This window comes from Pholis gunnellus (genome assembly GCF_910591455.1).
Source record: "Pholis gunnellus genome assembly, chromosome: 9".
NCBI lineage: Eukaryota > Metazoa > Chordata > Actinopteri > Perciformes > Pholidae > Pholis > Pholis gunnellus.
This window is the reverse complement of record NC_136535.1, coordinates 14,087,826-14,102,906: the sequence shown is the minus strand read 5'-3', so window position 1 is coordinate 14,102,906 and position 15,081 is coordinate 14,087,826. Positions and strand designations below refer to the sequence as shown.

The 15,081-nt window shown below is 39.8% G+C and overlaps 1 protein-coding gene across 2 annotated transcripts; it reads right to left on the bottom strand.

Moving 5' to 3' along the window:
• Positions 1–2,515: 2,515 nt before the first annotated feature.
• On the bottom strand, positions 2,516–13,204 carry relb (v-rel avian reticuloendotheliosis viral oncogene homolog B). 2 transcript variants are annotated; one of them, XM_079165787.1, is made up of 11 exons: positions 12,960–13,204; positions 12,690–12,713; positions 11,106–11,260; positions 8,068–8,397; positions 7,049–7,215; positions 6,854–6,945; positions 6,562–6,693; positions 6,370–6,474; positions 4,878–5,093; positions 4,670–4,741; positions 2,516–3,785 (listed from the first exon to the last, which is right to left on the bottom strand). In XM_079165787.1, the coding sequence occupies exons 1-11, from the start codon at positions 13,018–13,020 to the stop codon at positions 3,343–3,345; spliced, it is 1,797 nt and encodes a 598-aa protein (XP_079021913.1). In that variant the 5' UTR covers positions 13,021–13,204; the 3' UTR covers positions 2,516–3,342. The 2 variants fall into 2 exon arrangements, with proteins under 2 accessions (XP_079021913.1, XP_079021914.1); XM_079165788.1 differs by lacking the exons at positions 11,106–11,260; positions 12,690–12,713; positions 12,960–13,204 and adding an exon at positions 9,516–9,535.
• Positions 13,205–15,081: the final 1,877 nt, after the last annotated feature.

Genomic DNA, 15,081 nt, shown 5'->3' with positions numbered 1-15,081 from the left:
CCACATCAGGCCAGAGGCTGAAAGTGAGGGTCCACTTTTCGCCATGATGACACACACCCAGACTCACAAACTGAAAACAATACCAGCCACAAGCTGTCGCAGATGGTAAAAACTAGACCGTGATACAAATAAATAAATCCTGAAGTATGCTAATACTTCCTGTAGCTATTAAAGCCTTCTTCTCTAAATCTTTATTAAACCACCAGTTTTGGGATGACCACATGTTATGGCTGATAGTGTAAACATGTCCAGACAAGTCACAGCAGCAGGGTATGGTGGTGCCATTTTACAGGAAATAATGTTTATCTCGATCAGAGGCCTTGGAAACCAGTTCAGTGTGGAGTTTCCCAGCGGCAGTGAGCCAATTATGTTCGGGTCAAGTCAAATATTAAGTGACAGAAAGAGCCAGAAAAAGTAGCACACCTGCTGCTCTCAACATCTCACACCCAACAACAACACATGAGATAACCAGGTGCACGCGTGGAATGTTAAATATTGAAACTACACCTCTGCCATCATTGTTTATTTAGGGTTCAGTAAAAATCGGGTCGTGGGTGTGACCATCACAACATTTACTGGTTTCAACTTTTTAAATGTGAGGATTTGTTACTTTTTCTATGATTTTAAATTGTATTTATTTAGGCCTTTGTTTGGCGTCAGGCTGGTGTGATCAAATTGCAAGATGGCCTCTAGTTTAGGTTGTTGCCAACGCTCACTCGATTACTTCGGCAGTCCACAAAGCCTTCTATAAAATTGAAATCAAAGGTACATATATATATAAACTTAATTTGAAATTATTTGACTGATTGATTTTAACATTCTTTGTATTTACATTTGAGAAATTATTTCCCTGTTAAAGATAGTTATATAGTATACCACAAAAGGTTTCATTAAAAAAGTCATAAAAACTAAAAAGTCCAAGTATCAAAAATGTGTGATGTCACACAACATGTCATAGGGCCAGATCAGACTAAATCTGTCAAAAATGTGATATGAATATTATAATATAGTATGACATAAAAAGTCATAGCATAGTATGCAATTTAAAAATGGAAGTATAGTATGTGAAAAGGTCACTAAAATGTCTCAGCATTTTATGTTAAAAGTAGTCATGGAAAGTTTTAATATATTAGTTTTAAAAAGAGTTTCCTAGTATATGTAAAAAAAAATAAAGCCATTAAAAAGCCATTGTCTACTATGTCGAAAACAGTTACAAAAAAGTCACAAAGTTATCATTGTATATAATTCAGAAATAGTCTGAAAAAAGTCATAATACAGCATTTAGAAAAAAAATCATAAAAAGTTATAGTACAGTATGTTGAAAAAAAGGCCATAGAATAGTTTGTCTGACAAAGCCATTGTATAGTTAAAGGTTTGTAATATAGTATCTAAAAAAATGTCTGTTTTAACATGTCGAAAAAAGTGATTATTGTTATATTATACATCTCATGTTCGAAAAAGTTCATAAACAAGTCATAGCATAGCATGTCAAAAAGTCATTAAAAAGTTATAGTATAGTATGTCGAAAAAAGTACTAAAGTCATGGTATAGAATGTACCAAAAAAGTAAAACATATATATTATAGTACAGCATTTCCAATAAAGTCACAAAAAACTAATATAGCATGTTGAAAAAAGCCAGTAATTTATAACAAAATGTCTTAAAATTGATAGTATGGTATGTTGAACAAAGTCATAGTATGTTGTAAAAATTCATCGTATAGTATGTTATGCCATAAAAAGTCAAAATAACTATAATAGTCATAAAATACTACGTCAAGAAAAAGTTATTATGCCAGAAAAACTGTTAAAAAGTAAAAGTATACTAGGTTATGAAAAGTCATAGTATAGTAAGCCACATAAAAACATTTAATACTGAAGTTACCCTTCAATGACCCTCGTATGGATTTTGAACAAAAGCACAAAAGATTTGCTCACAAACCTCAATTTAGACATTTCGACAATTTTGAAATGGTCACATGATATTGGCGTAAACTTCCTGATCTGTCTATATACAGTATATATATAAATAAAGAAATATTCCTTAAGTGGTATTACAAGTTTCCTGATAAGCATGTGACATAACAAAAGACTCAGAAACCACAAACTGAAAGCAGAATCTTTCTACAGCCTGGACGACTAAACTAAAATGTGCCAAGAACTTGAGAATAAAAAGGCATCGAGTGAAGTTAAGACGCTGCGAACAAAGGACACCTCCCACCAGAAGGTTTGCATCTGATTTCTTGGGCAAACAAGTCATTCAACATTGTCTTGTGACAGTGCTGACATTTAAAGCCAAGAAGAGAAAAAGCTTGTACTTGTTGATGTTGTTGTTGCCAAGCGTCATTGTTTTTATAAGTGAGCGAGCAGGTTAGTACTGTGTGTAGGCAGGCAGCTGAAGGTCACATTTAAAATTGATTTCATCCTTTTTTCACTCCTTTTGTTTCTTTTGACAAATCATCAAGGCAGCAGTCAGCTTCAGAGGAAGTAACGACGAGACAAAAATAACACAGACAGACAGTTTATTGTTTATTTCCTGAAACATGGACACTACAATGCTACAGCGACGGGCGGAGTTGAACTCGTGACGAGCTACGAGTGGAAGTTCGAATGTTTAGCACGAGAGTGAAACTGCACAACAGCAGGAACTGACACAGACGAAGTTTAAATAAGAGGACTGGTTTCTATTGCCTTGAAGTAGATTAATTATTAAACAAGCGGCCGCATCAACAGAGAGCGATCAAAGAACAATGTGAAGAGCAGATCTGAAACTACTTGAGACTTTTTGTGCTAAAAATAAAATCCTACACTTCTTCTAGGAAGTCAGGTCATTTTCCCAAAATCATGTTGAAGCACATAAGACCTTAGACAGACATTATATGACAGGTATTTAAGTCATACCTCACTAATCATTTACTACAATAGAAGGCAATTCATGAGAGGGTTTCTATTGTTCCCAAGTAAAATATAGACGTTCATGAGCTCTCTCTTTAAAACTCAGCATCTACCAGCACACATGCAGGAATGTTAACCTGCTCCTGCTGGTTGCTAAAGCCTTGACCAGCAAGGTCTCCAGACAAAGATATGGATTTAGCAAGAGGGCAAACACATTTAACAAGTGCAATCAGCCGAAGCAGTAGTCTTGGATTGAGGACAACATAATCTTGTTTGGGTCTAAATCCAGAGGCGTTAACAAACCATTCTTTCACATGAGAGTGGTACCAATTTTCTCATCTAACTCTCTGCACGAAAGCAGTGAGTGTTTTTCCCAAAGTGCCAAAGATATTATTTTTAAGTGGACAGAGAGAGCGTGTAAGGGCGATTCATGATCCGGACTATTCAGCTACTCTTCCGTCTTCACCTGAACCATGTTGGAGGGGCTGTCCTGGCCCTCTGGCTGCGGAGTCTGGATCTCGTTGACGAGCATGTTGAACTGCAAGTCGCTGTACTGGGAAAAGTCCTGTGCATACGAGCCAAAGTTCTGGTTAAAGTTCATATCCGGGGTGGCAAACGTGGAGCTGGCATCGGGCCCCTGCTCAAAGCTGGAGGGCATGGACGAGGCAAAGCTGGGGTCAGAAATCATGTCCCATAGTACAGGTATTTCTAGCAGCTGATTCAGGATGTCTGTGGCATCGCTGCCATTGGTTGAGTCCTGGGGCTCGTTGTAACACATTTCCCCTAAAGCGGAGGCCCCGGGCTGGGCAGCACACAGCCTCTCGTTGGGAGACATCATGGTTGGAGGCTGCTGAATGAGGAAGGGCTGCTCTGCTGCAGGTGCACTCTCCGCTGCAGAGAGAGGAAACGGATTATGTTACAGAGAAAATAACGACCGGTTAGAAATAAGATGAAAGGTCCGTTATTAGGTAGAGACCTTTGTACTTGGATCAGGACATGAGATTTGTGCCGTTTGAAACTTTAAATTATTTCAAATCAATTTTGTGGACAAAAGCGGTAGCAGCGATGGACCAGCTCTCCACCTCTCACTGGGACTGTTTCAAAACTCCTTTTAGTAACTTTAACAAGCAAGATGTTAACATATTAACATGGAAACATACAAACCAGTTTATTCGGTAAACCTTGCTAAAACTAATGCAGTCTTGCAATAAATCCAATTTGATGAAGGTTATAACGCGATTGATAAAACAGTTTAGAAAAGTCTTGATTCGACTGTGTGGTCATATTGGAAGGTGTAGTTTGTGTTGCTGTTGAAATTCATCAAGTTCTACTTCTCTGTACAGTTAATTCATTGCTTGTACTTCAGTGCGCATGTATATTGTATTTCAATTTCCATTCAGGGTAAACAGCATGTGCATATGTATGTACATAGAATAGTTATACTATATTTATTTCAATATGTATATCAATCATCTTGGGCTCAAGTTTCCATTTTCTTTTAACATTGTTGGAGTAGTGAATGGACAAAACAGGTTTCTGTGTTTACATTCAGTGGGAGTATAAAACTTGTGCGTCTGGCCAGATGTCATAGAACTGAGCCATTGTTAATGTTAATTAGTAACATGTGGATTTTTATGCCGTGGCAAGTCAAAATGTTTGCTGTGAAAAAGTCGATATAGCCACAGTTTACCTCCTAACCACGTCTACACACCAAAAAACAAACATGAGAAAAGAAAACATCAAATCGGACTGAAGAAAAAACATTTGAGCCTCACCTGTCACACAAGGTTTCTCACTGAAGCCGATGTCTGACTTTATCTTTCTCTTCCGCTTCACCTCATATGGATCTGAAATTAGTTAAATGAACCTGCTGTTAATGTTTCTAATTTGTTTTATATTAAGTAAACTTCTGCCATTCAAGCCGACGCTGCCATCATTAACTCCACAGACCAGACAGTTCAGTGTTGTACAGTCCTGACTGACCTGGGTTGTGTGGCAGGTACGTGAAGGTAACAGTCTCGCTCTCCATCTGGTCCGAGAGGCGACGCAGGACCACGTTGACTTCAACCTCCTCTGTGATGTCCTGGTCCTGGTAGGGCGGAGTCTTAAACACGATGGCGATTTGCCGGTGCACATCTGTCTGGGCAAACTCCCCGCTCGCCTTCCACGACCCTCGCCTGAAGATGATCTCGATATCATCTTTGAATCAGGGGAAAAAAAACACAGTCATGTCAATCAAGACAAATGAGAAAAATACCTCAGAATATAAAGGATTAATTTTTCTAACCTAATTTAAAAATGTTAAATGACAAGTCAAAGTAGGTATGACGGTATATACATATACTGTATATATACACATATATATATATATATATCTGGCAATACCGTTTCCACCGCAGTAGATGTTTGCAGACATGGAGGAGGAGAGTAAAGTTGTAAATACAGAGCAGGTACCCAAGATGAGTAAGAACTCTGGTTACATGATTACAAGACATTTGTAGTTTTTGTGACAGGGTTTAGACGGCTTTTTAAAATGAAAGCTGAGCTAATCCAGCAGGAAAAGTCAAGTCTTTTTTTTCTTTTGGTTTAATAATTTGCATGACTGAAGCCAGGCTGGGATTTATTTGCAACTGTTAAACTCCAAACACGTAACACTTGGAAGATTTAACATTCCTGAGAACAATCATTTCGAAAGAATTTTATCATTATTTTTATGTTCTCAATTATATTTACTGTATCAGTACTGTAACTAACAATTTCTGTATCGTGAAATATACCATTACCATGATAGAAAATAAAATACATGATAGAAGATTTAGGCTATATCGCCCACCCCTCGGTCCCAGTGCTGTCCAGTGTGCCTGCTATTTATATCTTCTTTTATCCTAAGCATACTAAGTGCTGTGTCAATAATGCCTCTGGCCAAAGCTCTTGACGGTGTGGAGGCATAAAAGACAGACAGCAAATCAGACAGCAGCTGCTGTAAATCAGTCACAGAGGCATCTACTCTACGTTAGTACTAGTTCTGCTGTATAACAAAATATCTAACTTACAGAGGTGCAAAGCCTGCAAAATGCACACTGCTCCACTCATAAATAATATGATGCAGCAAGAGAACCTGTCTAAAAAAATGAAGGTAGGAAAACACTATGATAAAAGAGAAACAGTGGTCAAAAGAAACCCCTCCTCAATAATGACTGAAAGACCCAAAGTTAACAAAAAATAAACATAAGCAATAAGCTTTATAAAACTGTCCCTTACCTCATAAAACAACGTATCGACAAGGCCTTGTTTTAATGGCTGCTAACTAAAGTTTGGGAACATCATCATCATATTGTAAATGTCTGCCTTTGGTCGGGTGTGCATTTGATCCAGCAGGGGATGTTTTCAACTACTGTGTGAGCATAGTTTTGTGCATCCTCTGTATACTTTTGTATATGGGTGACAGAAAGGACACAAGGAGACTTTCTCTTACCTTTCTGCACTTTGTCACACAACATGTAGATCTCTGTCTTGCCGGAGCAGGAACCTCTGTACTGGTTAAAACGACCGATCTTCAGCTGTGATGTAGTCGTGGCCTCTGTGAAAAAAACAAAGCAGTTCGTGAGAATCAGAAAACTAATTGACATATTGTTGGCGCAGTTGTTTAGAAGAGTCCGTTTCTTACTCTTGTCATAGATGGGGTTGGACACCACTGGGCTGAGACAGTCTTTTCTGCCGTCTTCCCATTCAAACTCACACTGAAAACACAGACGCACAGCGTTCATGTCCATGTCTTCAATGCCCTTTGTGTGACCGGCTGAGGGAATGAAAAGACACAAAATCAAAAGACTGTTTCCAGGAGACACAACAACAACAACAGCAAGGAAAGAAGAAACAGTACCAGTACTGTGGATGTGTAGAAAGACGACAACATTAACTAAGTTCTGATGAGCTGTGTGTTTTGGGATCCATCTTACTTTGAAAGGGGTCGATATTCTGGTTTCTTCTCTTCTCAAGTGAAGCGTCCAGCTCTTTCCTCCTCACACACTGGATACCGAGGTTAGTAAAGCTGCAAGTCCAGAAGAAAAAACACGTTGTGTCAGAAAACGCAAGAAAGATAATGATTTAACAAAACGTTGGGGAAGAGATGAATGAAAGATGGGTATGAGCACCTGTGACGTCGGTTGCTGTGAGGATTGAGCGTGACCACGCAGATCCCTGAACTGTTTGGGCAGTCTTTACCCACAAGGCAGTGGGGGTGAGGCCGGTGTGGGGGGTCTTTGGTCACCAAGGAAACCGTGACTGTGACCCTCTTTAAGTGTTCAATGGGACCTTGAATCTGAAAGACAGAACAAGACAGGAAGATGAAAAAGAGAAGTAGGTAGAGAACAGAAGAACATAAGGCAACAGTAAACAGATCGACATCTAGCTGACAAAAACAACCACACAACACACAGACACAAAGACACATTTACGCTTAAACAGGAAGTGTTTTAACATGGTGATATAGTAAGAAATATTGTAAATAAGGAGGGGAACTGTCAAATTGAGAAAAATTTATGAATTGAACATTAAAATGTGCAACAGATGCTGCCTGGAGAAGTCATTCAGAGTAGCTGCAAATCAAAATCTTGGAGTGTCTGTGTTTTTATTTAGCATATTCTCACTTTTCTCCCCTCCCCTCCTTTTCACTGTGTATTTTAACTGACCCACATCTGATCACCAATACCTGAGGTACTAATTTCACCAAGAAAAACTAAAAATGCCATCAACAAAATGTTAATCAAGGATTACTTACAACTACACTTTATTTACACAAAATAAAGAAATACACAGATTTTTAAATGTTAAGAACTTCACACGCCTCAAGTGTTGTCCTCGTTGAGCGATGGTGTTTGTATAAAGGGAAAGATGAGCGTGTAGGAGTGTTTGTCAGTATGGGGGCAGGGGATAAACCACCCATTTTTGACCACACTTGAGCTGGGATTTGCAGGGACTTTCTAATTGACTCCAACAACCCACATCCTTCCAGCTCCACCCGTCTGCACGGGGGGTTGAAGTGTGCACACCAAAGAAAATCAACTGTGGTTAAAAAAAAAACAACTCTCCAACTGTCACTGAAAGCTAGTAAACCCCCTTTAAGGTCCAACACATAAAAATAACAAATAAAAACAAACTGCACTGCGTCTACCTCTATCGTAGGCTGACTCTTGTTGGTCTCAGTGCTGGACGCCCCCATGATGCTGCCGGCCGAGCGTCCCTCACATTCATAGCGAAACCTCATGCCTCTCTCCTTGGGCTCCTCCAACACCACCAGCTTGGGCTTATTCAGAAGCCGCTCCAGCATCTCAGTTTCGCCGCCGCGGTTCTGAGAGGGAACGCCGCGGGAGCTCCTAGAGGCCAGCGAACACGAGGAGCCTCGACCACGCCGCGAGAAACCGGCACCGGCTCCCCGGGAAGAATGAGCCATCTCTCTGGGAGTGCTGGACTGCTGCTGTGGCTGAGGGAAGGTGCAGGTTGGCTATGGAAAAACAATAACAAAACCTTATTAACACCATTATTTATCCTCTATGCATCCAGGTAGATGAGAAGAAAACTTATTTTTTCAACAGAGACCTGACCAAGACGACAGTATAAACGGATGCAACAGATAAAAGAAATGTTTCAAATTAAAAAGCTGGAGCAAAACAACATAAAGACCGTCTTTCCCGTTTCTGTCCTCACATTAGGGACAGACAGCAGATGTACGTCTTGTGATCCGAGATACATTGAAGGATGAACACAATTCACGCAGATATGCTGGTAAATTAGCCAAAATGGCTTTAAAACACCAGCACTTCAAATGAGAAACTTCAGTCTCTGTTTCTTAACAAGGTTTTCAACATGTTGCTGTAGAGAGACGTTCATGAAGCACAATACCTACATATTTGTAACAGGTAGCAACTTCTACGGTCTGGTCCTGAGCCGCACATCTAAAGACAGTGATGAAAAATACTCCACTACCTTATCTCACAGCTATAGCTACTAGTTACTTTTCAGATTTTATATAAAAACACAAAAGACTTATCCAGTGGTTCCCAAACTTCTTGGCTTGTGACCACCTTCAAAAAACTGTGTCTGGCTATCCCATTAATCATCTCATGACCCTACAGGCTTCCCCTGAGCATTAGAAAACAACACAGTCAGAGGCACGTTTTAGGAGTATAGACCAGATGACGCTGTACGTAACGCATTCTGCATGATGGCTGCAGTGAAACGAAGCCGCAAAACTGAGTCACTGCATGTTTTTTCCTTCATACATGTGCTTTCTATCAGTGCAAAGAGTCAACAATGTGCTCATTTGACTCCTACTTACATTTTGATCTCTCATTTCCCCGTTATACCACAGACCAAGCCTTTCCGTTCCTAGTCAGGCTCTTGTTGTTGAAAATATCTCTCACAGTGCTGCTATTACTTTCTTTTTCTTTATCTGCAGTGCTCCCTATATTCACTCATACATTAGGCCACCGATTGGCTTCAATGCGACGCAAAAGGAAGAAAAAGAAAAAAGACACTCAAGTTTTAAGTCTATCTGAAGCATCAATGTAACGAAAGATGAACAATCAAACCTGCAGAGAACAAAGAAGTAAAGATGTTGACCTCTTTTTCACTCAGGCAGAGAGCTCATTAAACCGTTGCTGGGTGATGCCTTTGCATGAGATCATGTTTCACAATATCCTGTCGAGCCACAGGCGTCAAATTTAGAGGAGCGTGTTAGCCGGGACGGACCTGTTAGCCTTAAAACAGAAGAGCTAAACAAAAGCCTGGCAGACTGAACCAGCGGACAGGAAATAGGAAGCCAGCTCAACTTAACGTGGATTGACCAATTGGAGAAGCACAGAGCGAAGAATGTGACCTTCCACCCCTCGGTGGGTTTGTCTGGTAAACAGAAAGGATGGCAAACTGAAAGTAGGAGTCACATTACAGTTATTCCAACCACTCCTCCAGCTCAGCCGCCTCCCACAGAAAAGCATGCTGAGGAGGTGCGTCAGCCACCATCACAGGCCGCGAGACTTTTTTTTAAACAAACTGAATTTACACACAGACCCACCCAAAACGCATCTCACATGCAGGTACTCTGCGGGTAAAGAGTTTCAGCTGTTTTCTTGTGACCTACATTATTACCCGTCTGTGCTACAACTTCACTGCAGGCTTATCAGATTACAGCACTTCTGATCTGTAAACCACGTGCTTTATTGTAAGAGCCCAAGCTGCCTGACTGCCTAAATATTACTCTGTACAACAACAAAACACACAACCGCCGGCACATGCAGTGCACTGCAGTGTCTTCTACCTCCACTTAATCCTTAAAAAGGCTGCAGTCGCCTCTTTTTGCATCCTCATAGAGAAGAAGCCCAACTGAAGCTTTCTGTGTTCTGGAGTTTATTGTTGACAATAGCAACATGAAGGCAATATGGACAAAACAATGGAGTCACGCTGATGTGTAATCGTTTGTCTGTGACTGCATTCAATTACTATTTGTGTATAATCTAGGGCTACAACAAATTATTATTTTCATTGATTAATCTGCCAATTTCTGTTTTGATTAATCAATGAATCCATAAATTGTTAGAAAAGTTTTTTAATGGCCATCACAAGCTCCCACAGCTCATGGTAACATCTTCAAATTGCATGTCTGACTGGATGCTTTGTTATCATTTAATAATCATTTTTATACAAAACAAGGAAAAAGAAAGCAGTAAATCCTCACATTTGAGAGACTGTAACGACATGGGGATATAATTATATCATACACATAATGATAAACGTTTACAGTGCAATAATAATCGAAGTTGTGGAATAAATTCTCTGACAACTGACTAATAGAAAAAAGGACTATTTGTATTAATGTAGCCTAATTTCAATAAATTCATAAAATAAAATCCATAAACTTTTACAATGGCATCTGTACGTCTTGAGATTGGAGCTAAAATATGCAGGTTCTAACACTTTATATACAATTAACATTAATGAAATTATCTTGTGTACAACTAAACTTTATCTGCGTTTGTCAAGGCCTGCTGCTGCATTGCTAACAGTCACTCTAGGAATGAATGTTGGCAACAGTCTAGGAAGAGGTAGAAACCAGATGAGAACAGACGTAAACCATAACAACCCAAATGACTACACTGGTAGACAATCATCACACAGTAAGAGCACACCCTCAGATGTTTTTGCACCCACTCTCACCTGACATGCAGTGCCTCTGGCCAGCAGCACGGGCTGAGATGGCGGCGAGGAGCTCTGTTGTCGCATCCTGGGGTTCTGGCAGAGGTCAGCGGGGGGGGCAGGAGGTCCAGGCAGGGAGGCACCGGACCACTCTGTGATGATTTCCTCAATGAGATCTGCAAAAAAACATATTGATAGTGTCTCAGATGAACGATGTAACTGAGATAATGCTGGTGTAAAATGTCTGAAACAAATGTACTAGGCAATGAATGATAAAGGGAACACTGCTCTACTCATTAAATGTCAGTTGTTGTCAGAGACATAGAGCTGCCGTAAGATGACATCATCTTAACAAAAGGATATAAAATGATAAAACCTCCAGAATAAATAAGGAACTGTGCTGACAATATGAACACGGAAGATCTTATAAATGACTGAATAAAAAAGCATCACGTCTACTTCGCCTACTAGTAACACATCTCTGTGTGATGCTGCACCTTATGATACGTCTAAAGAACTTAAATGTGGTGAACAGGTCTAAAGTAATGTTCACGAGTTCTGTTGTGGTTGTCAGTAGTATTGTATTTGTCTGTTTATTTATCCGACGTTTGCTGTATGGAACATGATGAAATATGAAAGTCCTAATATCTATCTATGCACAGTGTTGAAGCTGTGTATAACAAGGCGTTGCCTTTTTGTTTGTATGTGATGAACTTAAAAGTGTTGTTTTATCCCACACTGTCTATTATTTTCTATATCAGGTCACTACACATGTATTATAATGTGTTTACCATGACCAACTGCCAAATCACACTAAATGTGTTGTGCTAAAGCGGTTGGTTTGATAGTTTCACCAGTGTTAGGTGCTGCTGTGGTTATCAGCAATTGAATATACAGTGCACACTAGTTCGTACCTGTGGTTGAGTTCTATGATGTCTGACACTTGCCAAACAAACAGAAGTTACGGTTTCTTGCAGCGATGGAGTAGAAAACATTAACAAAGTCGAGACATTTCATCTATTAGGCAATTGCGAGACAGTTCGTCAGCAACAATTTTGATGATCAAGTCGCGATCACTTTAGTAATTTAAAACATATGTATAACGTGAAAACGAATCAAACACATTGGTTTTATACTGCAATTACAATAAGTGCAAGTGATCTGAACATGCAAACGGGTTATGGGAATTGTATTTACATTCTTCACTATTTTTTCAACATGATAGCTGTACTGTATCGACAAGTGAGAAAATAATCGGTACAGTAGATAATAAAATTAGGTTGCAGCCTTAAATATAATAAATACATTCGAAAGAATACATTAAATGTTTAATAATGCTGTTAATATATATTGTTTTAATATTCTTGTCTTGTTTATGATTAGTTTTGGTTCCCAGGAAAACTAACCAGAGGCTTTGTAAGAAATATTACAATAAAAGATGAGGAAGCAGAAACACTGATGATGGTGTGGTCTAACTTCTCCTTCTGCATGAGGTCACCTGAGGTACCACTTTGCTAAATTGCCTCACAATCCCCACACACGTGACTTAATGACTCCTGAGCACAAGGTAAAAAAACCCAGAAAAAAACAAGAGGCAACACTCACCAAATTCTGACGGCCCTCGCGGCTCTGCAGGACAAACAGAAAGCATCAGAATAAAAACGTAGCTGTTCAATGTTTAACTTCTCATGTAAACATTGTGGAGCAGTAACAGCGGGAATGAGAGCCGGGTAACAGTGATCTGTTCCCGGGAATGGGTGTTGGCTGCTCTGCTCTGACAAATCACATGCCTGGTAATGATGTCAGCCCCCTTTCACTCACACTCACACTCACACACACACGCACACCCACACGCACAAACACACTAAAACCTACCAGAGATCCCGTTGAAGACGTCCATGTCGTTCATCGCATGTGAATAGTCCTTAAAGACCATATACTCCGCCGTCGTGTCCTTTCAATTCTTTCTGAACCGGATAAGGTATTATTCTTCTCTTCTGTGTCGAGACGCGTCTCTCGTTTGAAAGCAGCTCCGGTAAATACGGTAAAGACTAGTCGGGCTACAACCAGCCCCGAGGTTCACGGCCAACTCGTATACGAGCTGTTCGACGGACTTGAATCCATGTGTTGATGACTTCTGAAGCGTAGTTTGCTTCACTTTTTTTGGTTTCCGCAGCAGCCTCGCTCCGATTGGCTGGTTGAGGGTATGGAAATCCCCCCCACGTCACGTCACGTCACCTCCCAGAAGGGAAACCCCCCCCCCCCCCCCCCCCCCATGGGGACAGCAGGTACCTATACCAGGTACATTGCTGCATTCAAATTAAAGATGTTCAATATTTAAATTAGAGCCCAAAAGGGGGATCGTGACGCCAAAAAGAATATAGATTTTTTCCATTAAGTAATAGTTTTTGTTTCTGAGCGTCACTTAATTTGTTAAACAAATTGCAACTATTTAAATGAGCCTCCATCACAAACACTTTGGCTATTTATAATCCAAAGTAGTCAGTCAGCTTTTCCCATACAGAGACATAAATGAAGCTTATTTATTGCATCATGCCGCTGCTCCCGTTTCCGACAAACTGATGGATACGCGGGAATTCCTATTTTTATCATCAACAACTATATTTGTCAACTGCGCCAATAAGATCGCTGCACGTTTAGGAACTGCCCTTAAAAGAGTGACGCGCGTCAACTTTTTAACCGTTTGCTCAAAGTTGTGAAGCGCAACAGCGACACCTGCTGGATACACAGAGGACAGACAGCCGGCTTACAGGAAACGGAAAGTGAACGTTGAAGCGTTTAGAGGAAGCAGTGACTCAGCGAGGACAAAGTAAAAAAAAATAATAAAAATACTGACACTCTTCTCAGCTGCAGTGGTGTTGCACATAAACTGTACCTCAACCTGGAAGATGATCAACAAGATATAAACGACAAAAAACTACTACATAAAAAGTTGAACAGAGTTTTAGCTCTTTAGGACCCTAAACGCTGTGACAATGAACAGCCGCATCACTCTGAGACCCGTGTCACAAGCTGAGACCTGTAGGTTAGACGCATGCAGCATCGAGCTTTGGTCAGCTGTAGGGCATCAAAGTGTTTCTGCTAATGCTTCATAAAGGAAAGTGACACAAACAAAACATGTGCTCATCATCTGGTGGTTGAATCCTTTGTATAGGTGAATACTTCTACCTAGCCTCATCACTCAGTAACCAGACTAGAATACCACTATTGTGCTACTAAATATTAGGATTAAATTGACTGTTTCAACTTGTACTAGTTGCAGTATTTTCACTGTGTTCCACAACACAAACATGTCCTGTATCTAGTATTTAATCCCAGCATACTGCAACAGCCCGTTTGCTTCCCTCATCAAAGAACTGACTACATAACATATTAAGCCTTTTAAGCAAACAAACTGTCTGTAACATATATTTAAAATGTTGAAGTTTCATGCCAAAAAATGTTCTTGAACCTAGAAAGTTATTTAAAAACCACAGTGTAAAATTGAAAAGAAGCTTTGGAAAGACATTTTAAAATCACACTTAGGTTTTACTATAAACATGAGTGAATCAAAATTTAATATGTACGAACATGGAAACCGATTTGTTTCAGGATTTACAGCACTCAAAATTAAAACAAGAGACACCGGAGTTCCTCCAGCACACCCGACTGTCTCCACCGTGTCTGTCGAGGCGATCTGTTTCGGAGCGTCAACGTGAAACAATTTGAAAATCAGACATCTGGTTGAGGGGATAAAATTAAAATTAGACACCGCTACACGGATTTGACAACAGTATTATTAACATGACAAGCTGAGATTCTGTGCAGTTTGAGGACGTACAAAAAAAATGCTTCAATGACTGAAAAAAAAAAATTAAGTCATTGACAATATTAATATATTTATATTAATACCAACAAGGCTGTTATTTTTTATGTTCAAGTTGAGAACATTAACCATTTGTTTTAAATTGAGGGTAGTAGTCACTGTCTCGTGGGT

Excerpts from the sequence above, each read along its gene's own strand:
- relb (XM_079165787.1), bottom strand. The coding sequence starts at position 13,020 with ATGGTCTTTAAGGACTATTCACATGCGATGAACGACATGGACGTCTTC. Across the intron at positions 7,216-8,067 it reads AGAGTCAGCCTACGATAGAG|ATTCAAGGTCCCATTGAACA; the intron begins GTAGACGCAGTG and ends TCTGTCTTTCAG. Across the intron at positions 4,742-4,877 it reads GTACCTGCCACACAACCCAG|ATCCATATGAGGTGAAGCGG; the intron begins GTCAGTCAGGAC and ends AACTAATTTCAG.